This window comes from Mirounga leonina, unplaced genomic scaffold (assembly GCF_011800145.1).
Source record: "Mirounga leonina isolate KUSES-001 unplaced genomic scaffold, KU_Mleo_1.0 Mir_174, whole genome shotgun sequence".
Taxonomy (NCBI): domain Eukaryota; kingdom Metazoa; phylum Chordata; class Mammalia; order Carnivora; family Phocidae; genus Mirounga; species Mirounga leonina.
Window position 1 is genome coordinate 22,686,295 of NW_023270451.1, and position 27,678 is coordinate 22,713,972.

At 37.3% G+C, this 27,678-nt stretch overlaps 1 protein-coding gene across 1 annotated transcript in view; it reads left to right on the top strand.

The window, feature by feature from the left end:
* The window catches only part of PPP1R9A (protein phosphatase 1 regulatory subunit 9A), a 299,948-nt gene that overhangs the window by 206,863 nt on the left and 65,407 nt on the right, over positions 1–27,678 (top strand). The window contains exon 7 of the mRNA XM_035021390.1: positions 24,325–24,480. Coding sequence (XP_034877281.1) covers positions 24,325–24,480 — 156 coding nt within the window. The remainder of the gene's footprint in view (positions 1–24,324; positions 24,481–27,678) is intronic.

Genomic DNA, 27,678 nt, shown 5'->3' on the forward strand with positions numbered 1-27,678 from the left:
AAACATTACAGAGTCTTCACATGAATGAATTTGTCTCTTAGAATTCTGTTTAGTTGATTTAATTTTTTACTTGCAGAGTCCATTTGAAAGGGCAAGGTTTTTTTTTATTATACTGAGATACAATGTATGTAAATGTTACCTTGGATTTAGAAATTAAAAACAATTTCCTCAAATATTTAAATGTTCTTCTTAGTCTTCAGTTCTCTGTGCTAGTGTTTTGTGTTTTATCAGAGACACTGATTTGCTTTGGCTGCAAGCCTATTTTTAGGACTGTAGAATCATTCTCTGCAAATTTGGTTTTTACCTGCTGGCTCTGCTGGAAAGAATTTGGATGTGAGATTCGGGGGAGTTCGGGTGACATCAAGTGGAGGAAGGCGAGGAGGCCAAGCTTTCCCAGTTTGTGGGCCTCAGTGTCTTTGGCTTTAAGAGATTGGGCTGAATTTCTGCACTCTTTCTAGCTTTTAATATTCTGTGAGCGTGTGAAATAAAACGTCAAGTCTAGCAAGGAAAGAGGGAAAATAAGACAGTTCTTTAAAGCTCTCCAAGTGAAAATTTTAGATCACCTGCTACACACTACATACTTCTTCCAGTTATTTTGAGGAATTGATCACATTCAGTTCCAAAAGTTTTCAACTCAAGCCCCTAAAGCTTTTTGTTTGTTTGTTTGATGTAAGATTCTAATTTAGTAATTTGAGTCAATGCAAAATGAATATTTGTTACTCGGCTTTTATCCTTAGGAGCACATCATATAGATTTTTTGTTTGTTTGTTTGCTTAGTTTTTATGAGGAAAGCAAAGTTGATTGTCACCTGAGCAGATATTTTCAGGACTAAGAAAGGTAAATAAATATTCAGTGCCTGGCACTTGGCAAGGTGCATTTCCCTACATGATTTCATGTAATCTTTACAGCACACGGAAAAGATTTCTTTTTCTAGAAATGACACAAACGAGCCCTTTTCTAGCCATATAGCTAGTAGTTGGCAGATTTATGATGGGAATAGGGTCTTCGTATCTCCAAGGTTGGGACTCTTTACAACATATTGCTGTTTTTGAATGGAGTGGACTAATGGGTCTGTCTTTGTTCAGGTACCCACAGAATAACTGGGTGACGAGATGTTGGAAAGAGGATTCTGTGTTAGGTGATGGAGTTTCTTGTAATACTTAGGTTCTGTGATTCTTTATTCAGTATTTCTAGTAATAGGGGAATTAAATACTTGGAGAATTATTTTATTCTAGGCAAATAATCTGTAAGTATCCTATGAAGATAGGGCTTAAAGGGAAGAATAATTGAGTATATGATTTTTTTTAATTCAAGTTTAGCTTTAGGTTAAACTTTTTTTCTGTCTTCAAGTTGTAGAAATAGAAATCAAGAAATAGAAATCAGATGCTCACTACTATGTTATTCCATGTAACCTTCACTTTACTGAAAAGGTCAAGGAACCCTTTTCTTTGTTTCTCTCTCATGCTCCTCTCTGACTTGTATTTCTCTCCCTTTCTTGTGTGTTGCCAAAACATGCTCAGTTAAAACCAACTGTTAATATTCTGTGCATAGGAGAGATGAAAGCTGTACAAATAATGAAAATTCACTCTTGTATAAACACTTTATTTACTTGATTTAAATTCATTTTTTTACTAATGCTACCAAATATTGTTAAATCAATTTGAGTGGTATGTCCCTATTTTTTATCTACTCTCTTTCTCTCTGTTAATGAAAAGTAAAATGTCCAAGAGACATAATGGAGGTGAGAAGCACCAATAACCATTGGTTATCCAATGGGTAAATGATCCTTGAATAACTGAGTTAATTTTATATGTAATTCAACAATGTATTGATTTATGTATCTTTGTTAATCCTGAATTGTGTAATCAATCACTTGGCTTCTCACTTTTCTTATCATTTATGGAATCATCTTGTGATTTCAAAGTTAGAAGCATTTTTATTTCACAATATCCTCTATGACATTCCCTGGACCCCTAGGAAAACCTCTGATTAAATGCAGAACAACTAAGTTCATCCAACTAATTTCCAGAGCCAGTGCTTAGATCAGCATTATAGCTTCTGGTTTTGGTCAAATCATCCAAGGTTGATTCTAACTTGGAACTTGTCACATTGATAGAGGGGAGTTGCTTGCTTGAATTGCCCATGGGGAAAACATTGCAATGTTGAGAAATATATCCTGAAATTGTAAAAGTACAGTAGTTCTCTATCAAAACCATATTTAGGCATTAGAATACCTTATTATGTATTGTGTGTGCTTACATGTAGCTGTTTTAATGCTTTAGGACATTATAAGTTGTACTCCAATAGATTTTAAGATATATAGATAATCCCCAGACTCTATTTAAATTTCTACACTTCCTGGGTTCCCCCCCAAATATTTAAACTAGAGGAGTTTACAATAAGCAAACAGCCAAATCAATTTTAATTTACATTCCTATTTCTGTTTACTCTCTGTTAAACATTGTGATTTAAAAAAAAAAAAAAGTTAAAAAGGCTCTGCCCAAAGGCTGAAGAATGAGGGGAAGGATCCTGTAAAGAAGAAAAAGATTAAATCTGAGCAGTTGAAACATTTAAGATGTAGATCTGAATATATCTGTAATTAGCGATTGCATCTCTGGATCATAGAATTATTGTTCATTTCTTTTTCTTTCTTTTTTTCTTTCTTTTTTTAAACAATCTGGAAGGTAACGATGGAGGATTTCAGTAAGCCCCTCACACAGTCAGCACTATCCCACGAAATTCTGGGGGTATGGTAAATTTTTCAACTAGATTTTAATTTTCAGTAACAAATTTAATCTGTCATACTCCACAACTATCAATGTTTAGCCTTTTAGTGGTGGGATGTTATAATTCTGGCATATGTTTTGTGTAGCATGGGTCATGTATGTAAATTGTGGGGTATATGTTTCTATCCAAGATCATTATGCAATGTGAAATACAGTGGGCTCACACTAGAAATGAAGTATGACTTGGTGCTGTACCACTTTTTTGAATTAGAAAATGCATATGGTCGTTCACATTAAAATAAACTATTTTACATGCACTTTGAAATTATAGGATTATTTTGGTTTGCTTCTTTAAATATGCTTTTAAAATATGATAATTATTACATTTTAAAGTCTCAGATTATAGATTCTGAAGCCCGTTCTCTTAAGAAATAATTTAAGTTCACTTTCGTAATTTTTTTCATTACTGGAAATTAATATAATTATAACTATATCATGAGAATATTAGCTTTTAGAATCTTTTAAGGTATTGAATATTTAGAGCAGCTACCTACCTGGATATGCATTTTTATTGCTCGTGTTAACATGTAATAATTAGAGTCAGAAATATAATGGAGCTATGGTTTGCATAAGCGTTAAATGGTTTATAAGAACATAATTTTTAGGCAAAAAGCATTAAAGGGATAACATTAAATTTGACTCATGCTGTTTGCTGTTCCTGGTTGGAAACAGCTTGTGTTGTGAACAAGAGATTGCAATTATTATGGATGGCCTTTTAATAATGTGAATTGACTTTATACTCTTCATAATGTTGAGAAACTAAGAGTGGGAGGCATTCTCTCAGTTCTCAAACGTGTGTGTTCTAGTAGGCACCGGAACGTCAGTGTTTTTTCTACCCTTTATCATTAGGCTGCTCTCTTTAATGGGCAAAAGCCTTCTTTAATTTGTGTTGTCAACCATTTTAGAGCACTGTGGCTGAATTGCAAGGAGTGTCTGGCAACAGCAATAACAATAACAACTATTTCCTTAAGGTTTGTTTTTTTTTGGTGGAAAATAATGCTTATCTGCACCTTTCTGCTTCATGTGTGAAATTAAATATCCTGTGTGTCTTATTAACTAGCTCTGTGCTCAAAGAACTTCTCTAGAGCTGTGTGTTTTGTGTGTTGAATAATAGTTGGAAAAGTTATCATTTGAAAAGAGTATTTAATTCTGAAATATAGCACATATTATAGGTGCAGGTTCTGCAAGTTGTACTCACTTCCTAATGTTTAACCATGGATGTTGTTAACCCTTAACACTTTAAATATTTTGTGATTCATATTAAAGGGGAAGAAAAAGATACACAACAAGGCTGTATGATGTATATACAATACAGTGTACACATTGTTTTTAAACCTGGTGGGTTTTTTTAGAAAAGAATCTTTTGATACAAAGTTCTTCATTTTTCAAAAAACTAAATACACATATCTTTAAATTATACTACTACTTATTTACGTGATTTATATGGTAGACATAGCGAAATGTCTAAAAAACTATTACACTTCAAATAATAAAATAATTCTCACTATCTTTAGCTGCCAGTAACAGAAATAGAGGAGCTTAAAAATGGAAATCAAGTATATTGGAGATTGGATTATGGTGATGAGAGGAGCCTGAAGAATAGGAGAAATACAAAACCTTTTTAACAACTTGTTTATAGTTGTTATATAGTCTATATATATATAGATTCCAATTTGACTGGATCTTTAAAATCATTAAATTTAACTCCATCCTTTAGTTTGTGATCCCAAAATCTACAGTACTGGTCATTGTCATTGAAACCCGGATTCATAAGATGTTTGGAAAACATTTAGTTGAAGACTGTGTATCCATGCTTGATCTAGCCTACGCATGGTACATGTACACACACACACACACACACACACTATCCCCTGGTGGTAGACATCCTCCTATACTTGAAGGACCCTCTTTTTTTTTTTTTTTAAGATATTTTTATTTATTTATTTGACAGAGAGACAGAGAGAGACAGAGAGAGCACAAGTAGGCAGAGTGGCAGGCAGAGGAAGAGGGAGAAACAGGCTCCCCGCTGAGCAGGGAGCCCGATGCGGGGCTCGATCCCAAGACCCCAGGATCATGACCTGAGCCGAAGGCAGCCGCTTAACAGACTGAGCCACCCAGGTGCCCCTTGAAGGACCCTCTTTAGAAATATTCTTTGTATGTGAAAACATTATTATTTATGATATTGGGCACAGACAGGAAGATGGATAGTATCAAGGGAAGATAGAAGTTAGAATAGAAACCTTTGCCTAAATAATGTCATCTTTTTGTAGCTCATTTCCTTTACATTGTTTATCAAAATGCAAGTGATTTGAATATGTTTTCATGTTATCTTCTTTCCAACTACCACATTGTGATAATATTTAATCATGAGTGAGATATAAAATACTAAATAAACTCTATGAAATTCTGCTATCCCATTAAATTCCTCTGGAAGTATAGACTCTGTACATCCTAGACATCTAGGACTATAGAACAATTCTATATTACAATGATGGATAGCAGAGTTTGAAGAGTTTGAGAGATGTTACAGAAATAAACACAAATGTCAGCATTTTCCCAACTTTAAGAGCATTTTCTAAGTTGACTATAATTTTTTACCAAAAAGTTATAAAATGCAAAAGGCCCTGTGGGAGGTGGACCTTATCAACCTTACTTTCCAGTGGGCCACAGGGATCCTGTGTCTTCCCCATGCCTTTGCCCCTTGGTCTTCTCTTCCTGGAATGCCATTCCCTGAACCCATTAGGGGTCACCCTCAAATCCCGTTCACTTTCAGGGCTCAGTTTAGGTTTCATGTGTCTTTTCTACAAAGCCTCGGACTTTCCCAGCGAGCTGGGGACTCTTTTCTGTATGAGTCAATAATAGTATTGTGTGTATATCTCTCTATCATCATTTACCCATAAATATCCCCCACTAGCTTATAATCTCTTCGGTGACGGGTTTGAATAGCTGGTTGATTTTTAATACACACCACCGTGAGCACAGCACTGGGCAGATGTGAGGAAGCTAAGAAATTGAACTGAATTGAATCACTCAAAGGGTGCTAAGATAAAAATTGGAGAGTAGAGTTAAATAAGAATAAAATTTAGTTAGAAACGTAATCTGAGATAGTGAGGGAAGTGTGGCACAGAGTACGTGGGTAAAAGGAATGTCAGACCTGGCAAGACTAGAGATTGGAGATAATGACTGACAAATAATCTGGACTTGTCCTTTGGCACTTTGGGATTTCACCCACCTTTCCATGGGCTTTTGCTTCCACATTTTAATTATTTTGAGAGAACAAGAATTTTCAAGAAGACCCTATCTCTACCACAGTGCACCAAAATTGTCTGCATGTAAAACCAGGAGAAAATGAATATACATATTTCAGTCCTTGAAAACCTTTGGATCTTAGAAGTAGGAATTTGGTGACTCACGTTGACATGATTTCTTTTTAGTCATAACTGAAAAAGCATGCAATAGCAACAGAATAGTTGAAGTGGCCTAAGTGATGTCAAGATCAATATTGCCTAGATAGTCATCTTCTGCCCAGCAGCCATCAGTCATAGGAATACATTTTCATCAGCAATAAGAACTAAATGGTGACCCTGACCAAAGACCCCAGTGTTCTAAAGCAGCCTTATTATGGAGACTTAGTGGGTCTGAGAAGGATTCCATTTATTTTAAATTTATATTGATGCTAGCTAGTAAGGGTAGTGGTAAAAACTCTTAATGGATTTCTGGAATTCCAGTCCTCAAAGGGGCTTAAAAAAAAATCATTTTATTGACATAAAATTGACATAGAGTAAAGTATGTAGATCTTAAGTGGATAACTTGATTTTTTTTTATCATTATATATCCATCTTTCAGATATTAAAGTTAACAATAATGAGGGATAAGTTATATACAATAATTCATGTGGGTAGACAGTTTCATGAATAACCACCACCACAGGTAAGATACTGAACATTTTCATTAGCTCAAATAGTTTCCTTACAGAACTTTGCAGTTACTCAGCCCAAATCAAACCATTGAATCTATTTTCTGACACTATAGATTAATTTTGTCAATTCTAGAATGTCATTTGAACAGAACCATGAAGTACATACTTTTTAATGTCTGACTTCTTTCACTTTCATAATGTTATATTTATCCTAAGTGTTCTGTATATTATGATGAGACTGTAATTGGTGTTGCTTTGAGTTGCAGTAGACAAAGCCCAGGGCCCAGCCAGAGTGGGATGTCTAATTGGCTAACTCCATCATAAAGCTGGAGTCTCACGGGCTACACTTCTGTACAAGATGAAAATAAATCTAATCTTCCACTCCAAGGACTGCATGAGAAACTGCCAATGTCAAACCTTGTTGCTGGGTGGAAGGGAAGAAAAAATTTTTTCTGAGACATTGTGATCACAGCAGCCTGAATTTATGCTACCTTTCAGGAGAAAAAAAAAGCATATCCGTTCTTGAGGCTTTCATCTTTTTTTTTTTTTTAAAGATTTATTTATTTTAGAGAGAGAGCAAGCAGGGGGAGGGGCAGAAAAAGAGGTAGAGGAAAAACCCAAGCAGACTTCACACTGAGCCCAACGGGGGGGGGCGGGGGGGCTCAATCTCATGACTCTGAAATCACAACCTGAGCCAAAACCAAGAGTTGGACACTTAACTGACTACACCACCTAGGTGCTGAAAGCCATTCATCTTCAATCAAAGCTTAAAAGTTAAAGTTTCAAGAAAAGTGAGCTTACAATTTCAAAGTACAAAACTCACAGGGAACAAAATCACCATGAGAGACCAAGAGCCAAAGGAGGGGCCCAGGAAGAAGTGCGAAGGGTGGGAGAAAAAAAGAAGGAAGGAAAGAAAGATAAGGTCCCGGTTATTTTATCAATTATACCAAACAGGAAAAAAAATCTCCAGTTGTATATAACGTATTCTAGAAGACAAAATTGAAAGTAATACAACTCTGATACCAGGAATGCAGTAAAACCTTGAGAGTGTGAGATGTATTGGGTAATGAGGGATAACCGTGGTACCAAAACCAAATATTGATGACAAAGAAGACTTATAGGCCCATCCTATTCATAAAGACAATGCCAAAAAAACTGAAATAAAATATTGGCAAATCATATCCAAGAACATATAAAAGAGATATTATGGCCAAGTTGAGTTTAGCCAATAATGCAAGTATGGTTTAATATTTGAAAATCAGTCACTACTTGCATTTGACATCATACTGGAAGGCAAGAAGAAGAAGTAAAATAAATAAATTGGAAAGGAAAAAATAAAACTGTTGCAGGCGATGTGGTCATCTGTTTGGAAAATCTCAAATATACCTATAGATCAATTATTAGAAATATTATAAGATTTTAGCAAATTTGCTCTACACATAATTAATATAACATATAGCATCTATTACAATGTGTCTACAGAGAGAAAATATAATTTATAAATTATTAATTACTTTAGTAAAAGGTAAAACCTTGTCTAACAAAACATAAGCAAGACCCTTATGGAAAAAAAGAAATTTTATTGAAATAATATTAAAGAAATTTATATGAAAGGGTAAAGAAACCTTGTTCATGGATCAGAAGACTCGGTTGCTTGAGTCAGTTCTCTCTAAGTTGAGTTATACATTCAATGCAATTCCAGTAAAAATAATTCTAAAGAATTTAAAAATAGAAATTGGTAAGCTATTGCTAAAATCTGTAGAAAGAACAGTGTACCAGAAATAACCATAACATGTAACATGCCTTAGAAGAGAGATATTTATTAGTAAGCTGTAGAAATTTAGTCTCTGAAGCAAAAGAAGAAACAAGTTGGTGAAGGAGCCCAGAAGCAGCCCCTCACACATATGAAAATTGGATTAGTGACAACACTCTAGGTGAGTTGAGAAATGTTTCAGTGAAGGAGACATGGTGAAATTGCAACCCCCATTTCAGTATGTACCCAAAAGTTCACTCCAGGTAGATTGACTACTCAGATGCAAAAAGTAAAACTATAAAATTTAGAAGACACCATAGAAGAATATCTTTATGACCTCAGTGTAAGAAGTGGTTTTGCTACATCAAACAGCTAAGAAAGCAAAACCATAAAGTATTGAGAAAATTGACTACATTAAAATTAAGAACTTCTGTTCATCTGAAGAATACTTTTATGAAAGCAAAAAGGCAAACCAGAAGCTGGAAGAAAATGTTTGAAAAATAAATAACTGAAAGAGAATTATATAAAAAGTACTTCTAGGAGCCAGCAAGAAAAGAATATAAAGAGGACCATTGGCTATAACGCTCATGTCATAGAAGAGGAACCTTAGTGACCAATGAGCATATGAAAAGATGCCCAAACATGTTAGCAATCAGGATGTGAAAATTAAAAACCAAAGTGAAATACCATTTCGTATCTACTGAATGGATTTAATTGATACTTTAAGTTTTGGTTAGGATGTAGAGTAAAAGAAACTATTATTCTTTGTTTATAGAATATATTAATTGGCCCATCCACTTTGAAAAAAATGACATTATCTAATAAAGTTGTCCCAACAGTTACATTCTTTACTAAGCAATTAGTATAACTCTTATATGCATGAACTGTAAGATATGTTGTAATATTTTTCTTGTAAGAGAAAAAAATTGGACACAACTGTGATATCTCTATCAACAAGAGAATGGGTAAATATATTGTAGTATATTCATACAGTGGAATAAGATACAGAAGTTCTTTCAGCAATCCACCACAACTGGTGGAATCCCAGGAACATACCATTTAAAATCAAAAAGGCACAGGAGCATACAAACAATATGATCCCACTGATATGAGGTTTAAAACCGTTAAAAATAAGTGATACATTGTTTTGCTCTACATATATACAGTAAAACTAAAGAAAAACCAAGAATGATAAAATTCAGCAGAATTACTTTAAAGGGCAAGCAACTGAAATAGAAGCAGGAAAGCACACACACAGAAGATTATTAGAATGTAGTGATACTGCTCCTTTTCTTGAACTAGGTTGTTCATTAGGAGTGGTGATATCATTATTCATATACTGTCTGTATGTTTTATAAATATACTTCCTGCCAACTCAGTATTTAATGAAAAAAGATCTGCCATGTACAATTCTTATATTTAGCAGTTATCTGGATATAAGATGACTATTACCTAGTTCCTGCTCTCTAAGACTTACAAAATGATTTTAAGACTCCATGTCTCAAACTTGCCTCAATGTGACAATCTCATGGCACTTCTTTAAAATTACAGATTTCTTCACCCAACCTCAGACATAGTGAAATAGAATATGCATTGTATCAGGCGTAGAATTTGGGGAGTTTGTGGGAAGGAGTTAGATGCGATCAGAACTACGGTTGTCCAGCTTAAAGATGCCAGGAAAACTGACCTTTGAGTCTTGGTATTGCAGAGACTTTGTAAGAAAGAATTGCGGCCACAAACCATCAGATAGCCATGAGGAAAGGAGTAGAATTATTCTCTCAAAGGAAGTTGTAAAATTGAGACCATATTTATCATTAATTCATAGATAATCCATAGAAATATCATCAGTGATGTTTGTATTGGTTTTACCTTTTCATTTACCATAAATTCTATAACTGTAACTTCTGGTTCTATCTGATCATCTGTTAGCATTTTTGCAATCATGTGAGTCAATTTGTATATGTACACACCATATTTTCCAAGATGCAATTAGTTGTGTAATTATAGAATTATTAAAATAATGATAACATGTGCCACTTTGGTCCCTGTAGTTGTTCTCTTCTGCAGATTAAAAATCCAGGGAAATACAAATCTCTTAGTCTCTTCCCACAGTTCTCTTGGCATCAGAATAAGTGCTTCATTGTTTCCTTGGCAAGTAAAACGAAACTCAGGAAAGGCTGCCAATTTGAAATTGCAGTGACATTTGAATTACAGAGGTCTACTTTGGTCTGTTGACTGTTTAGTTCTGGATCTCAGTGGGAAAAATAAGGATCTTTAGTTCCCTCCTCATATAGAATATATTTATCAGGGACTTAAAGACAGTGGCATTTATGTTTTAGTGAGTAGGTAGCATTTGTTAAGAGGAATCGAATTAGGAATATTGAGTCATGGAAAAATATAGTTTATACTCCCAAGAGGCTTGCTATTTTGTTTTGGAAACAATAAATATATATGGTAGAGAGCTTAAAGCACTTTCAAGGCAACCCGTCAAAAGGCCAAATAACCATAGTGTAAAAGAGTCATCTCAACCAAGGACATACAAAATAAGAGTACGAGTTTAGATTTGTGGTTTTCGTATTTATTTGCAAGAAGTTTTTTGTTGTTTTCGTTTGTTTGTTTTCTGTAACCTAGAAGCAGGTCAGTATTGCATATGTTCAAGAAATAGACCAGTTTACCCGCCGGTAGAGTATGTGGAAAGGAATACTAGTTGGACAGTCTTTGAAAAGGTAATTTGAAAAATATTATAGGGACGTTAAAAATCAGCTGAATTTCTAGACCTTTTTCCCCATTAAATAATAACTGGGAAACAGTTCTCCACGAGGCTTTCACATTTCTGAGGCACTGACTGCCCTTTGTTCTGGACTATCAAATGTTAGTATAGCAAACAGTCTTGGAAGAGAGAGATAGTCTTCCCCTCTGGAGCAAGGGACGTTGCCTGTTATAAAAGATGCAGGTTACCCGAGCTCTGGTGTCCTCTTCAGACAGGCCTGCTTGTGCAGGTATCATCTGGCCCTCTTCTTATCACTCTTTGGAAATTGGAGTTTGAGGAATCAACACAAAGATATGATAGTCTATATCAACTAGTACAAAGACCCATTCTGGGTTAGAGGAATGTTCTGACCTTGTTCAGACCACAGTCATAGAGATACACTTGGACACCTAGCTTTTTGAAAGGAAGGGATTTGCAAGTGCCACAGTCAGAAGCCTGGCAAATCCTTAGGGCCTTAGTGAGTTCACTGTGGAGATAATGGAGCAAGGCATATAATGCTTGTTTGAGGAGAAATAGCAACAGTTGGAGTGCCTTTTGACTCAACCCCTCCTGCAGTTTATCATGCCCACTGTAATCACTGAGACACTAAAAGGTCTCCCAAGTTTTTTTGCGGTGTGTCTTGGCTGCTACAAAGGCATATCGGTCCTGTCAGGGAGAGTTCTTTGAGATAGACAAACTCTTATGGGAAACCATTGATGAGTATTTGGGTCCCAACTGGCCTACAGTGCTGATGAAAGTAACCTGCTAAGAGAATAAGAAAGTGTCCCACAAACAGTCTAGCTAAATTCTTACAGTTAGCCTTACCACCTTGGAAAACTTCCCCATCCCTTATGTTCTAACCAAACTTAGGATTGGACTCCAGGTTGAGATGTCCGCCATAACAGTTCCTGCTGTGGGAGTCAAGGCGGTGGCTGTGGGTCAAAGACTCTCCAAAGCTAACTTGGTTGTGTCAGTAATGATGATACCTTATACAGTGCTTCAGGTGGTAGATGTTGGAAGTTTGGTTAAAACACAAGTAACCACTGCGCTGCTCAAAACTGAAAATAAAGGCACCTTGTTACTGGTCCAGAGCTGCCCTCTGCCTCTGTGCCCCTTGATGCCTCCCCTCTCTACTCTAAACTCAGCTGCTGTAAGGAAGAAGGTGACTAGGGGTCAGGATGAGATCTCCTTTGTCCTCCAGAGAGACCAGATGCTATATGAACCCCAGTATGATGGGGCACTTTGGGAGGGAAAGCACTCAACGTCATGGTTGTGTGGATACTGGCTCACAGATCACCATCTCACCTGGTCACACAGTGAGGGAGGGTGCCCAAATTCAACTTATGTCATTTGGGCAGGGTTCACAGTGGGAAGGGAAGCAAAATGGCCTTTTGGTAGAATCCTTCGGGCAGATGGAATGTACTACTGTTCTGGTTTCCACTGCTAAATGTGTAATGGAATTGATGTGTTATCCACCTGCTCTTCTCTGCCCCATTAGTGCCAGTGGAGATTCATTCAGGGATTGCCACATGTAGAACAGTAATAGTAGGACAATAGAGAAAACACTTGCCCTGTTTTCTCCCAGGTGGGCTGGCAGAAACAATATAGAATCGCAGAAAAAGAAGGAGAAATCACAGCTTATTCTAAACACATCATGGCTGCCAGACTACTTGGGCCATTTCCCAACATAACAACACTGCATGCCTGATGCAACAACCAAAAAAAGAAGGAAAAAAAGGTAGCTATTAACTTTCTTTTAAGCTGTTACCGGGACTGAAACAGTGTCTGACCCATGGAGGCCTTGTGAGTCTCTGGTTTAATATTCTCAGTTTGAGATGGGTCAACTTGAACTCACTGACCAATAAGGTTAGAAGGGCCTAACAAACCTTGCTTGTCAAATGGAAATGATAAATTCAAGAAAGCTATCAAGCTCTCCCAGCAGCATCGTAGATTTACATGAACAAGTAGCAGCTTTCCATTTTGTGGAAACTTTATCTGTCATTCTGCCTGTTGAAACAAGGCCACTAGCTCAGTGAGGCCCTCAGTTCATAGAGGTTTCCTTAAATGCCTGGGCTTTGGTTCACTGATGGTTCAGCTAAGCTGTCCAAAGCTGTCTACTGTGCTTTCTAAACAGCACCAGCTATGCAGACCCCAAAATGGACATGGTCATTTTGCTCAATGGGCATAACTCAAAGCCATTCCTATAGGTCTGGACAGTACTCCTCTTGGTGAACCTTGTTATATGTTTTACTGACTCTTGAGTTGTTGTCAATGACCTAGCAGTTTGGTCTGTCACTTGAAAAATTACAGACTAACAGGCTGAGTTTGGGGCAAATTATGGAAATAGATTGTGGCAATTGGTAAAACTCTTTGGGCTGCTCATATAACTTCACCTTAGGAGTGGTCATAAGAGGCCTTCATGTATTTAAAGAAACACCATCATTAGCTCATGTAGCCCTTAGATGATTCTAGAGATCCTTCTAAAATGAGGCTATTCTTGCTTACTTATGGTTGCTTTCCTAAGTGATAGCTGATTTATTTTTTATATGCATTGTGCAGGCAATTATTCTCAGGGTTGGACTCATTTAATTAGATAAGGTGGAACAAAATTTGTTCCTGACTTTAAGTGATGTGATCAGGGACACCACCTCAATCCTAGAAGGCATTCAGATCAACCTCAACTTGCTGGCCAGGGTTGTTATAGGTGATAGAATTACCCTGAATCCTAGATTTTCTTCTTGTAGGCCAACACCAAGTCTGTACAATCACTGATAACATCCTGCTATATCTGGATTAATACCTTGGGCCGAGTGGAATAAATAAAGAAACTTCAGGAGAAAGCCACCTGATTGTCTAAGGTAGACCCTGTGGTTTATAGGATTTATTCAGCCAGTAGGGTCTGAAAGCCTGGGGAACATGGTTGATCTCAGTTACTGCAAGTTGAACTCATTCTGTTACCTGGACTTCACTTAATAGTGGTCTTAATTATAAGAAATTGACTGAATGGATTTGGTCCTAGCCACTGTGGTCACACTGATCAGTGTAGCTGAGGGAAAATCATAATAATGGAAAAATTCACCAGAAGCCAAAATGGTATAGAAACAAGGGTAGATATCAATTGGGAGACAATTCCTGTATGGGTCTCTGACTTCTCTGTGAGTCTTGTGAGCAGAGGTACTCATGGCCTTTCTCTCAGATTACCTTTTTAATGATGTGTGTAGAGTGAGCACCCTTGGAAAATAGAGAGAATGGCTCTCTTTAGGGCACATGACAGACTTGCTTACTACATGTTATAAAAAAAAATTATATGAGTTCCCTCAGTTCAGAATTCTTTTTAGGCGGGGTTATATTTCATGTTTCTCACTCAATGTGATTATGATTAGAAACAACTATCTTAAGAGACTTTCTTCTATGAAAGAAAGAAAATGAAACTTTTAAAAAATATTTGGTATTTGAATACTCGTCAACAAATTCAATATAGTAAAATAGTTGGAAGGAGGAAGGATTATAGAGTTTGAGATGGATAGGATTAGGATATTCCTAGAGGGCGCCTGGGTGGCTCAGTCGGTTAAGCGACTGCCTTCGGCTCAGGTCACGATCCTGGAGTCCCGGAATCGAGTCCCGCATCGGGCTCCCTGCTCGGCAGGGAGTCTGCTTCTCCCTCTGACCCTCTTCCCTCTCATGCTCTCTGTCTCAAATAAATAAATAAAATCTTAAAAAAAAAAAAAAAGGATATTCCTAGAAAGTAAAATTTAAGAAATTGTGGTTGCAAATTGCTTCAGTAATTGATTATGACAGATTATAGTCCATGTAACTGCTATTCTTCAGTTCTCTTTCTTTTTTGTAACTTGAGTATAGTCAACACATGATGGTACATTAGTTTCAGGTGTACAACATAGTGATTTGACAAGTTTATACATATTGCTGTGCTCACCACAAGTGTAGCTCCCATCTGTCACCATACAACCCTATTACAGTACCACTGACTGCATTTCCTATGCTGTACCTTTTATTCCCGTGATTTATTCATTCCATAACTGGAAGCCTGTATTTCCTACTCGCGTTTACCTATTTTGCCCATGTCTCTACCTCCCTCCCCTCTGGCAGTCATCAGTTTGTTACTTGTATTTATGGGTCTGTTTCTGCTTGTTGTTTGTTTGTTCATTAGTTTTGTTTCTTAGATTCCACGTATAAGTGAAATCATATGGTGTTTGTCTTTCTCTGACTGATTACACTTAGCATAATACCCTCTAGGTCCATTCATGTTGTCGCAAATGGCAAGATCTCATTCTTTTTTATGAATGAGTAATATTCCATTATATATATATATATCTATAGAATAGCCTGTGCAATCACTGATAACATCCTGCTATATCTGGATTAATACCTTGGGCCAAGAGGAATAAATAAAGAAACTTCTGGATTAATACCTTGGGCCAAAGGAATAAATAAAGAAACTTCAGGAGAAAGCCTGAAGATATATAGATATATAGATATCTATATATCTCACAACTTCTTTATCCATTCATCTATCAGTGGACACTTGGGTTGCTTCCATATCTTGACTGTTGTAAATAATGCTGCAATAAATATAGGGGTGCATATATCTGTCTTTTTGAATTTGTGTTTTCTTATTCTTTGGGTAAATACCCAGTAATGGAATTTCTATTTTTAATTTTTTGAAGCATCTCCATACCTAAGGTCAGAATTCTAAACAAAAGATGTTAGTTCCACCCTCTGCTTCATTTTTAGACCATGTTGTCCTGGCACTACCCTGGCTTTGAACTTTGGAAACTATTTCTTATTTTTAGAGTCAAGATGTTCAAAACCGTCAAGTCTTGGTTCCTTTCTGTTTAATGGTCCTCTCAATTTCTCTCTTCGGTCACATTTTACCATAAGCAGCAAGAAGAAATTCGGCAGCACCTTCAACATTTGTTTGGAAATCTACTTAGCTCGATCACTCCATTCACTAGGGACCTTTCCAACTTTCTCCTTATAGAAGGTGATTATGTTGCTAAGCTTTCTGCCACTACACAAGAACCTCTCCCTCACCCCCCGATTCCACTTACAGTGAGTTCAAGGCAATGCAGGCTTGCTTTAACATACTCTTCAGAATCCTCCCAGCCTTCCTTCACTGCCTATTTCCAAAGCCACTTCCTTGTTTTTCTGCATTTGCTATGGCAGTACCCCCTTTCTATTGCTGTATAACAAATTACCACTGCAACTTAGCAACTTAAAATAAGAAATATTGATACATTACAGTATCTGTGGGTCCATTTAACTAGATGCTTCTGATTCAAGATCTGTCCCATGGCTGCAAATAAGGTGTCAGCCAGAGCTGCCGTCATCTGAATGCTCAACTGGGGGAAGATCTGCTTCCGAGCTCACTTGCAGCTGTTGGCAGGACACAGAAGATACACTTCCAAGCTCCCTCATGTGACTCTTGGCACGCCTCAGGTCCTTGCTGGCTGTTGGCCAGAAACATCAGTTCCTTATGATGTAGGCGTCTCCATAGAGCCACGCACAACCTGGCAGATTGTCTGTCAAGAGCGAGAGGACAAAAGAGTTGCAAGTCATAGTCTTTTTGTAAACTAACCTCAGAACGGACACCCCATCACGTTTGTTGTATTCTAGTCATTAGAAGTGAGTCACTAGGTCCAGCCCACATTCAAGGGGGAATGGATTATAGAAGAGCATGGTTACCCAGGAAGAAGTATCATTAGGGGTCATTTTAGAGCCTGTCTACCATAGTGGGAAGTAGAGTCCCTGCTTTTCAGGAGTATACATTCTAAAAGGAAGGGGTAGAAAAAAAAAAAAACTAAAGAAGGTATTAAAATACTGTAAAATCAAATGCTAATTTATAAACTACCACAATTGCTAGAAATTTTTGATAAGGCAAAAGATGAGTTTGAGTTATTACAAAAAATTTTATAGGCAAATCTTCAATCTATCTAGTCAGAATTTTAGGAAAAATAACTTGCCAGAGGTATTACTAATTATCTGAGGAGCTGAGTGCTTGAAATCAGGGAACATGGAAGGCCATATGATGTTTCTTGCTTTAGTAGCTAGACAGTAGAATGAAGTGAAATATCAGAGAACATTCTGAGAACAAAGATTGACAAGAAAATTTTGGATGACTTGAGAAATGAGTGTATATCTTGGCCCAGGCATCATGGTGGATGTTTTACATACTTTATTTCTTTGAACCCTCTCAATGCACTATGAGATTGATATCTTTGGGGCCATTTAATAGAAGAGGAGACGATAGAAGATGTACACTAAAAGACTTGGTGGCTGTCGTTCAACTGTGAAATTGTTTTTTCTCTTTTGGGGCCCTGGTCTGTCCAGCCCCAAAGCCCTTGCTTTTTTTGTTGGCATTGTTGGAGAAGCCAGGGATAGTGAAAATTATCATAGTCATAAAGTGATCTAGTCTTTTAGCATATTCTAAGCACTGTGATTAATACTTTGAAGATATCACTTCTGGAACTTCTCCCTATAGCCTTATGAAGAAGATGCTGTTATTCCCATTATAAAGATGAGCAAAGAGACTAAGTGGCCTAACATTACAAAACTAGGACACACAGAAGTCAACTGACAGAAGATGGAAAGAGAGATGCCTTTGCAGAGAAGAGGATGCTTTTGCTGAAAGCCATCTGGATGGCTGGCACAGATTTAGGAATTTTAAACATTAAAGTGTTAGTTTGAGGTCTTTCTCCTCCACAGAAGAAGCAACTCTCTTCTATTCTCTAACAGAACTGAGTCTGAAAATATATATAACCAAATTCAAATCCAGTAAACAAATTCCAACAAAAACTGCATAATCAAGGCTATTTTTATGATTAGCACCATTTAGTTTCCCGGAATTTACCAGAGCAAACATTGCTACAGCAAAAATTACTGCTAATGGTTGAACCTAACAACAAGAGAAAATCCCCAAAAGGGTCATTTAGGCCCCAGCTGCAGCTGTGCTTCACTATATTTCTTACTTGAAAGCTGAGAATTAACAGGAAAATCAGGTCTCTGCTGTGCTGTGCAGATGTGGCTAGAACTGTATTAATTTATTCAGCAAACATTTGTTTAGTGCCTACTATATGCCAAGCAGTGGGCTAGCCACACTGGGATTGCAGAAATAAATCATACCTGGCACTTTCAAGGAGCTTATAGTTGAACATGGCTGATAGAAGGCAAACATAAAAATGGCCAGGTTTTGTAAGTGATACAAGGATATAGCAGAAGCATAAAAGGAGTGGATTAGAAGAGTCCTAGGGCAGCAGCTTCATAGGATGAGCTGAGTAGATGGATCTTCATCTTGGATCCCTGGGGCAGGAGGGTGGGGGCCAGTAAGTGAAGACAACAGAGGCCTGGACGTTTTCTTGGTCTTGGGTAGAAACTGATGCCTCCTTCCAAAACTGGGAATATAAGAAGAGGAGCCGGGTTAGGGAAAAGAAGAGTTCTACTTCAGAAATGAACGATTTGCTTATAGAAGGTTCATGTGGCAGGATCTTCTAGGACGTTGTATTTATGAGACCAAAACTTGGCGAATGTCTGGTCACAAGACTCAGATTTAGAGAAGCTGTAGCATATGTTGCTATTGTAGGATTAGCAATACTACCAGCAGCAGCAGCGATTGCTTGTTTTGAGAGCCTACCATGTGCCACACCTTGTATTCAACACAGTACCAGCACCATCTAGCTTAATCTCCCGATGACCTTGTGATATATACTAAGGAGCTATTTTTATCCTCACTTCATAGATGAGGACACTGAAACTTAGATCTGGAAGCTAACTTTACCAACATCACAGAGCCAGGGTTTGAATCCAGGCCTGCGTGACTTCAAAATCAAGATTGTTTAGTTGGCCTCCACTTAACCAACTCACCAATATAACAGTTAACGTTCCTTCCTTCTGTGAAATCTAAACTGAGATCAACAGCTCTCCTGAGTGCTCAAAGCTCAGGAATGTCTCCATGCTTTTGCTCCCACTAGTCAAAAGTTAGATATTTACTAGCAGGCAGAACCTGTCGGCTGTACTTACTATTCTTGTAATTATGTGTTTTAATAAAATATTAAGTGCTCCGATGTCATATGAGTATAAAGGAAGTTGTGTCCATGAAAATGAGATGAAATGCTTTGGGAAGAGTCAGTAAAGATTCGTAGCTCAAGAAAATTACATATGAGAAGGAAACGTAAAAGAGACAGACCATAAACATCTAAAGGAATTTTGCATTCATTTTGCTTTGCAAGTATCTTTTCCATCCATTTTAAGACCCTGTAGTAATTCTATAGATTGTATGCTATGATTCTGGTTTATATAAGAAAGAGGGCATGCAACATCAGCAGGCCCATAAGCCAAATCTTTTGAAGGAGATTTCTGTGCACTTGCCCAGGGTGAGCACATTATGAGAGAAAAGGAGAGGACGAAAACTTTGCAGCTCACTAGAGACAGGTGCAAGTCTTCAGAGTGAATTGACTGAAAACATTCAAAGATGTGGAAGGTGAATTTCAACGCAATAGGATTATGCACCAACATTTTTGGCTAGGGAAATACGATAGGAATGTATTCCCATTTTTTATCCTATAAAGCTTTACTTTCTGTAGACTGCAAGCAGCATAGTATAAAAGAAAGAGCATGGACTTTGGAATATGTTAGCTTCAACAACATAACTAATTGTCTGACGTTAGGTAAAGTCTCTGAGTCTCAGTTTCCTCTAATTACAATGGCATAGTAATACCTATATCATACAGTCTTTGAGGAATGTAGTATTGGGCACACAGTAAGTTACAAAGGGATTGCTATTCATTTTTTTGCACCCGTGGGAAAGCAATAAAAAGGTATAAGATGTTAATCAAGAAGGTAGATGAGCTGTGAAAGGGAACCTTTACTATCTCTGTCAATTCTTACACTAAGAACTATTCTCGCTTCCTTTAAAATGGATTTTCAGGTTGGGACAAAAGACTTTCAAGAGTCTCTGTTTACTTGAAAGATACTGAATCTGGCCAGAAATAAAGAGAAGGAGATAGATACCAATGGAAATACTTTGTTGTGGCATATTTTTTTTTTTGATGCAATATTGTCCATCTTCCTCTGTAAATGTCAGATTCAATCCAACTACTTTTGAGGTTTATGAAATTCTGCTAACCTATCATTCCATGTAATTTATTTTCAGATTAACCATAAAAGTGATGTCTATTTTCAATACAGATAGAACAATCAAGAGAACACATTATTTTTAGTCTACTAAATGTAACTTTTTAACTTCTAAATGTTTATGAGGTTCTGTAGTAAATACATTCTTTATTATAAAGCCTATTTATGTTGGGAGTGGTAAATGATCGGCAAGAGAGATTGGCAAGATAGGGTTTTTTTTTTTTTTTAAGTTTTTATTTAAACTCCAGTTAGTTAACATACAGTGTATTAGTTCAGGTGTACAATATAGTGATTGAGCACTTCCATACAACACCCAGTGCTCTTGACAACAAGTGCAATTCTTAATCTCCATCCCCTATTTCCCTCATTCCCCAACCAACTCCCCTCTGGTAACCATCACTTTGTTCTCTGTAGTTAAGAGTCAGTTTCTTGGTTTGCCTCTCTCTTTTTTTCCCTTGCTCATTTGTTCCATTTTTTCAATTCCACTTGGCATGATAGTTTTTATTTTATTAAATATTTATTTGAGAGAGTGCACACGCAGTGGGGGAGGGGCAGGGGGAAGGAGAGAAAATCTCATGTAGACTCCCTGCTGAGTGCAGAGCCCCATGCGAGGCCCAGTCCCACAACCCTGAGACGTTGAGATCACAACCTGAGCTGAAACCAAGAGTCAGACACTTAACCAACTGTACCACTCAGGCGTGCTGGCATGATAGTTTTTAAACACCCTATCCAGAACCTCTAAGTGATAAGTAGCATCAAGACGCTAAAAAACATTATCTTGACCTTAGTATGCTTCTAAGACTAATTAGAAAGAGAAAACATTAGTAGGTAGAAAGATGAAAGATAAAAAGAATTTCAGCAGAATTGCAGATAATTTGGATATTGAGGAGAGGAGACTGATAAAGCAAAAAAAAGAATCAAGAGGAAGAATTCTTAATAACTCACATTTATGAACGTAATTTTGATAACTAAAATGGATGACAAAGCCAGAACTATACTTAGAAATAAGAAGTACATATATTGTACATATATTGTATATACCCTAATCCTGTTATTCACTGTAAGAAGTGTTAAAAAATAAAAGTGACAGAATACTGCCTTCTTAACAAATGCCTTTTGCAATTCACTTTTTAAAATATATATATTATTGGGCGCCTGGGTGGCTCAGTTGTTTAAGCGACTGCCTTCGGCTCAGGTCATGATCCCGGAGTCCTGGGATCGAGTCCCACATCGGGCTCCCTGCCCGGCAGGGAGCCTGCTTCTCCCTCTGACCCTATCCCCTCTCATGCTGTTTCTCTCTCTCTCTCTCTCAAATAAATAAATAAATAAAATCTTAAAAAAATAAAAATAAAAATAAATAAATAAATAAATAATATATATTATTGAAAACCTCCTTAGGGGATTATAGATATTACCAAGGAGGTGCAATAGGCATTCTTGGATATATTCTTTTAAAAATATTTGTTGAGGGCGCCTGGGTGGCTCAGTTGGTTAAGCGACTGCCTCCGGCTCAGGTCATGATCCTGGAGTCCCTGGATCGAGTCCCGCATCAGGCTCCCTGCTCGGCAGGGAGTCTGCTTCTCCCTCTGACCCTCCTCCCTCTCATGCTCTCTGTCTCTCATTCTCTCTGTCTCAAATAAATAAATAAAATCTTTAAAAAAAAAAATAAAAATATTTGTTGAGATCCTGTTATATGTCAGGCCCCGTTCTAGGTACATGTTTGTCTTCATTCCCTTGCACATAGTGAAGAAGTATTTTCAAGCTGGCAAAGGGAAATCAAGTTGATCATTTCAACTTTATGTATAAAGTGTGCCACATTGACATCAGACTTTAAATTTAGCTTAAGATTTTATGGAGTCATTCAGGAAATTCATCAAATTGATGATGTAGAAGTCATTAAACTCACTAGTGAGTTTAATATATCTGGTTTAGGCCTTTATAATTAAGGCGTGGCTTTGCTGCTAGTTGTAATTAGGATTAAAAACAAGCCCACCCAGTCTAATATCTCTAAACCAAAACTTTCATCAAGGTATCAAGATTGTGTCCTTCCCAGCCTTACTACATTTCTATTAATTAACACCACTGGGATTTACAAAATAGCTCTTGGTTCCAAAAATATATATAAATAGGAGATGAGTTAATTTACAGAATATCACAAAAAGTCATACCAAATCTGGAATTAGGGTTCTTCTAAGATCTATAGGATCTAATCATACCAACGAGTGGGAGCTACCTAGAATCAGCAGCCCCCACTGCTCAGCTACCTTCTCCTGCCAGTGCCAGAGACACTCAGAATGGTATTTAGAGCTTACACATCTTCAGACTAGTTTCTGAAGAGTCCAGGAGTTCCGAGTACTGAGGAGCTATTTCAGCCCAGAGATACACTGAACTTACTTCTATACGCAATGCCACCGAAGTCAAGGTCCTCATGACACTAGCCTTCATGTGAGGAAGTAGTGTCTGCAGGATGCTGAGGCAGTTTGTCCATCCTGGTCAGATTCCTCACTGGAAGTTGTGCCTACTTCTGGGCTCCATAATTTAAAACAAGTGTGGAGAATTTCGAGAGAAGCCTGAGCAGAGGCACAAAGACAATGACAGAGAATGAGACCTAGAGGAAACCAGAATTATTTTACTTGGAAAGGAGAAATCAGGACGGCAATTTAATAATGGTCTTTCATACATTAGGAGTTACTACACTGAGGTTAATGACCAGATTTCCTTCATGTGCGAAACAGTAAAAGAAATAGGATTTCAGCTTTCGTAAGAAGGATATAGTATGGAACCAAAGGAAAAAAAAAAACAGCAATCAGATACTAAGCCTATTTAATCAAAGGAATAGATCATTCCACACACTTTATGAAAGTGTTTTTAAAGGCAATCTGATTTCCTATCTGTTTTATATATTATATAGAATGCTACCTGAAAGAACAAGGACACATTAAATGAACTTGGTTTTGCGACCCTGTGAATCCATGATTTATCTTTAAATTATATCATAAGGTATAGATTCCAAACAATTGTTTTGAATTAGAGCCTCCTAGCTTGGTCCTGACAAGAGAGGAGCTACTTTCTAATAATGTTAAGGAAGTTAGTGGTATGGAGGATCATTTATTCCAGGGACCATGTACTCACATAGCTACAGGGGCCTGTGGGTACCAGGAAGGAGTGAAGTTAACAGCATACAATACGGAGTTACGAAAGTTCTGGTGTATTTGAAGGTGTGGGACCCATCCCAAAGGGGCAACCACTGCTGACTAGCCAGTTGTCTTCACGGCACAACATACCCATATTGCCAGATCTTTGGCTTTCTCAAGAAAAACTGGAAATCTAGAATCTCATGTGATTTTTTTATTTAACATCAACAAAATACTAAGATTTATCAAAATGCTATGTAGGCAAAGCAATACACTTCTGTGGGCTATAAGTTAGAAACCTCTGTTTTCCTATAGGTCACCAACACATTAGTTAGCAAACAAAACAAAGCTGATTGAACTCTAAAGCTTAGGAGAATCCATCTGCTAAACCTTCGTAAGGCTTACTTAAGGTCCTTTCCAGCTCTGTGAATCTTTTGAACTCCCCTTCCTTCTTCCCTGCTCTCAGTATTGGGTGACTTATTCACACAGTGGTGGGGATTTATAGAAATTACTTATTTTCTTTAGCAATATAAGTTTATTTCGCAAAACCATCACATACTTAGATGGAAAACAACTTTTGTTGCTATACTAAAGATGCTGCTGATGCTATTAGATTTTTAGGAGTGCACTTACATATGGCATAGACATGTCACTTTGGATCTTTGAACTAACATTTGTTTATAACATTGGCTGCATGAGGCATGCTTGACTTAAAAGCCTACTCACACTTCACCATTTGGTGACATATTTTATTTCTCTTTTATAAAATATTTTCAATTAACCCACTTCTACCTGGGGTAAGGATAGCTGGATCTCTGAAATTCCCTTCCTTTCAGACAGGAGAATATGCCACAGATGAAGAGGAGGATGAAGTAGGACCTGTTCTTCCTGGCGGTGACATGGCCATTGAAGTCTTTGAGCTGCCTGAAAATGAGGACGTGTTTTCCCCATCAGACCTGGACACAAGCAAGCTCAGTCACAAGTTCAAAGAGGTAAGTTGCTGATCTGCAAAATACTTTTCTATACCTTTCCATGTTATTATTAAGTCTGTATTTTTGTTTGAAAAATGTATTGAGAAAAATCAGTTTTCAAAAGAAAGCCTTTTGATAACAGATTGTCTTGACTTTCATTGAATTTCAAGGTAAAATTTAAGTAGATCTCATTCCACAATCATTAACTTTTAAATGCTTGTTATTTGTTACAGTGATAGTTTATGACTGGTCTGTTCTTCCATATTTTCAAGCTGTAGCTTAAATGTGCAATTTTCGTGATAAGTTCAGGTTATATTTTTTCAGTTTTATAGAATTTGGGGGACCTGATGTTAATCTTTCCTCCAAGGCAGTAATTTCTTAGAAAGGTTTTTTTTTTTTCTTTTCCTAAAATAGACAAGATCCCAAAAGGAATCAAATGACATACCTAAGTAGTTTAATTGAAGAAATTAAAGTTTAATGAATGAAATTTGAACAGAGTTAGTGGAACTACCCAGGGATGGCGAGGTGCACAGGGACTGGTAATAGCAGGAAGTTGTTGCAACTTCCTCCCGAAAGAAGGTCTTAATGGGTAAAGAGGAAAAGAGATTCTTCCCCCACCGCCCTCCCAAAGAAGGGCATGTTTATAAGATGCAGCCACTGCCAAAAACTACATTTGGGGACAAGGGTGATATACACTCAGCCCCTTCTCTCCTCCTGCGAATGCCTCCAATCGGCCAAACACAGGCAGGAGTCTGACGAGGTCAGTCTCCCGAGGCAGCCACAGTCAGAAAAGGGCCAAGAATGGATCCCAAAAGGGCAGATAGATGCAGGTAACACATACATTCGTCTTCCAAATTAACCACTCAGAACTCCAACATGTAAAACAGCAACAGTGATGAGTGGGTCCCAAACAGTTTATTCTTCATTGTTTTAGGAAACACCCTCCATTGTCAGGCAAGTGTGTCATTATCTACAGCCTCCCCACAATAACCCTGAGGCACTAAACCTCTCTGGTTTCGGGCCTGTTAGGGACTTGACCATTTGGAAGAAAAAGTTCTCCTATACGTGAAGAACAGGTTGATCACTGCAAATGTGTAATTTCTAATTTTATTTCTGATTTCTAATTTTCTTTCATTTATAATTTCTAATTTGGATGTATCATAAATAGTTCAGTTTTATATGTTCTGATGTTATACCTACCATGCCTAATATATTGACTTGCCTTTTTAATTTCTTATGATAAACTTATACTTGTGAGACCAGTATCAAAGTGAATGTACTTTTAAAATGTAAGTTTTTATTTAAAAAACCTTAGGTTTATTATAGAATTTTGGAAAATGCACGTTTGTATAAATGCCAAAAAAATCATTCATGAGCCTAATTTTGTGGTATTTGGGATTACACAGTACATACTGGGTTAAATTCCTACTCTTGATACACGTATAATTGTATTATTAGGATTTTCTCATGTCATCAAATGTTCTTCCATAAATGATGTTTATTTACTGTAGGTATCTCTTATCATTGATCTACTTACTTTTTTGTCTTGGAACATTTCCTTTGTTTCCAGGTCTTAAAAAATTATTATTCTTAAAAGTCACACTGCAGTCGATATGTGTGTACTTATCCTTAGGATAATTTCTCACCATGGAATTATTAGATCAAAGAATATGAGTATTTGGGGGACTTGTGGTACTTCCAAGTTGCCACCAGAATGGCTTTTCTTGGTGATAGAGAAATTTGTTTATGCCACTCAGTGTGTTCAGTGCCCGTTTCTCTCCCACCTATTATTATTTGTTAGGTTGGACCATTTCCATTTGTATAGTTCACAGAGTCCTTGAGGCAAAATACGTGGGTTTTCCAGATGATTTATGACTATTCCTAGTTCTAAATCAGATACAAACATCTTGGGGACAAAAGAAATACACTATTCTATAATGATCGCAAAACTCAGAATTCCCTTACAGTAGGAGTAGCAAGACTTATCTTAGGGCTAGTTCTTATAAAGGCTTTCTGCATTAACTGATTATCTTCAAACCAAAGAGCAGTGCAGAAAAAGAAAGTTCTACTGGAAGTGGCTGAGTGCAAGGAAGAGGCAATCTAGGGACCTGTTTCTCTGCAGCTCTGATTTGGCCCATGAATACAGGTTATCTAGGAAAGTAGATGGACCATTTGTTCTTTAAAAAAATCTTCCTGGAATGTTGTAGCTCTCAATCCAGCTTTGAGGCGGTGAAGTCTAAGTAGTATATCTGGGCAAAAGCCTCTAATACAGCTTTTCCATGTTGCCAAGTGAGTAAGGCCCTACTTTTTGATAGATAATTGAGCTGGAAGTGGGGTCCACATTATTTTATGGAAGCTAAAGAGTATACAAAGCAGAAACAGTATATGGAAGGTTATATCCTCCATTTTCTGAATTGAGCCAAGGACTCTGTGCTCTGTAAATACTGTTTGAGGTGTACTCCATTTTGAAGACAACTGCATGGTCTAGACCCAGGGGTTGGCAGACTGTGACCTATTGGCCAAACCTAACCCACTGCCTTTTGTTGTGAATAAATTTGTATTCAGTACTGCCATGGTTATTTAGTTATTTAGTTACTGTTTGTGGCTGCTTTTGTGCTACCATAATAGCCAAGTTAAGTAGTTGCACAGAGACCATGCGACCTGCAAATCCTAAATTATTTGCCATCTGGCTTTTTGCAGAAAATGATGGTTGACTGCTGTAGGCCACTGTGCGATCTGGACCCATTCTGTGTGACACAGCTGATTTATTTTTAGCCTGAGTAACCGAATCTGTAGTTTTCTTTTAATATGGGATTTTAAGAACTGGAGGTTTGTCCTCACCTCAAGGTCAAGCAAACACTAAATTATTTCACTTCTGATTCTTGTATTCTCTTTTATTATATATTTAACATATTAATATATTCATTTCTTGAGGAGATTGCCACTGAGTATCGGTGGCATTTGTCACAACATTTGTGTCTTTTTAAAATTTTTTTTTATTCTTATGTTAATCGCCATACATTACATCATTAGTTTTAGATGTAGTGTTCCATAATTCATTGTTTGTGCATAACACCCAGTGCTCCATGCAGAATGTGCCCTCCTCAATACCCATCACCAGGCTAACCCATCCTCCCACCCCCCTCCCCTCTAGAACCCTCAGTTTGTTTTTCAGAGTCCATCGTCTCTCATGGTTCGTCTACCCCTCCGATTTCCCCC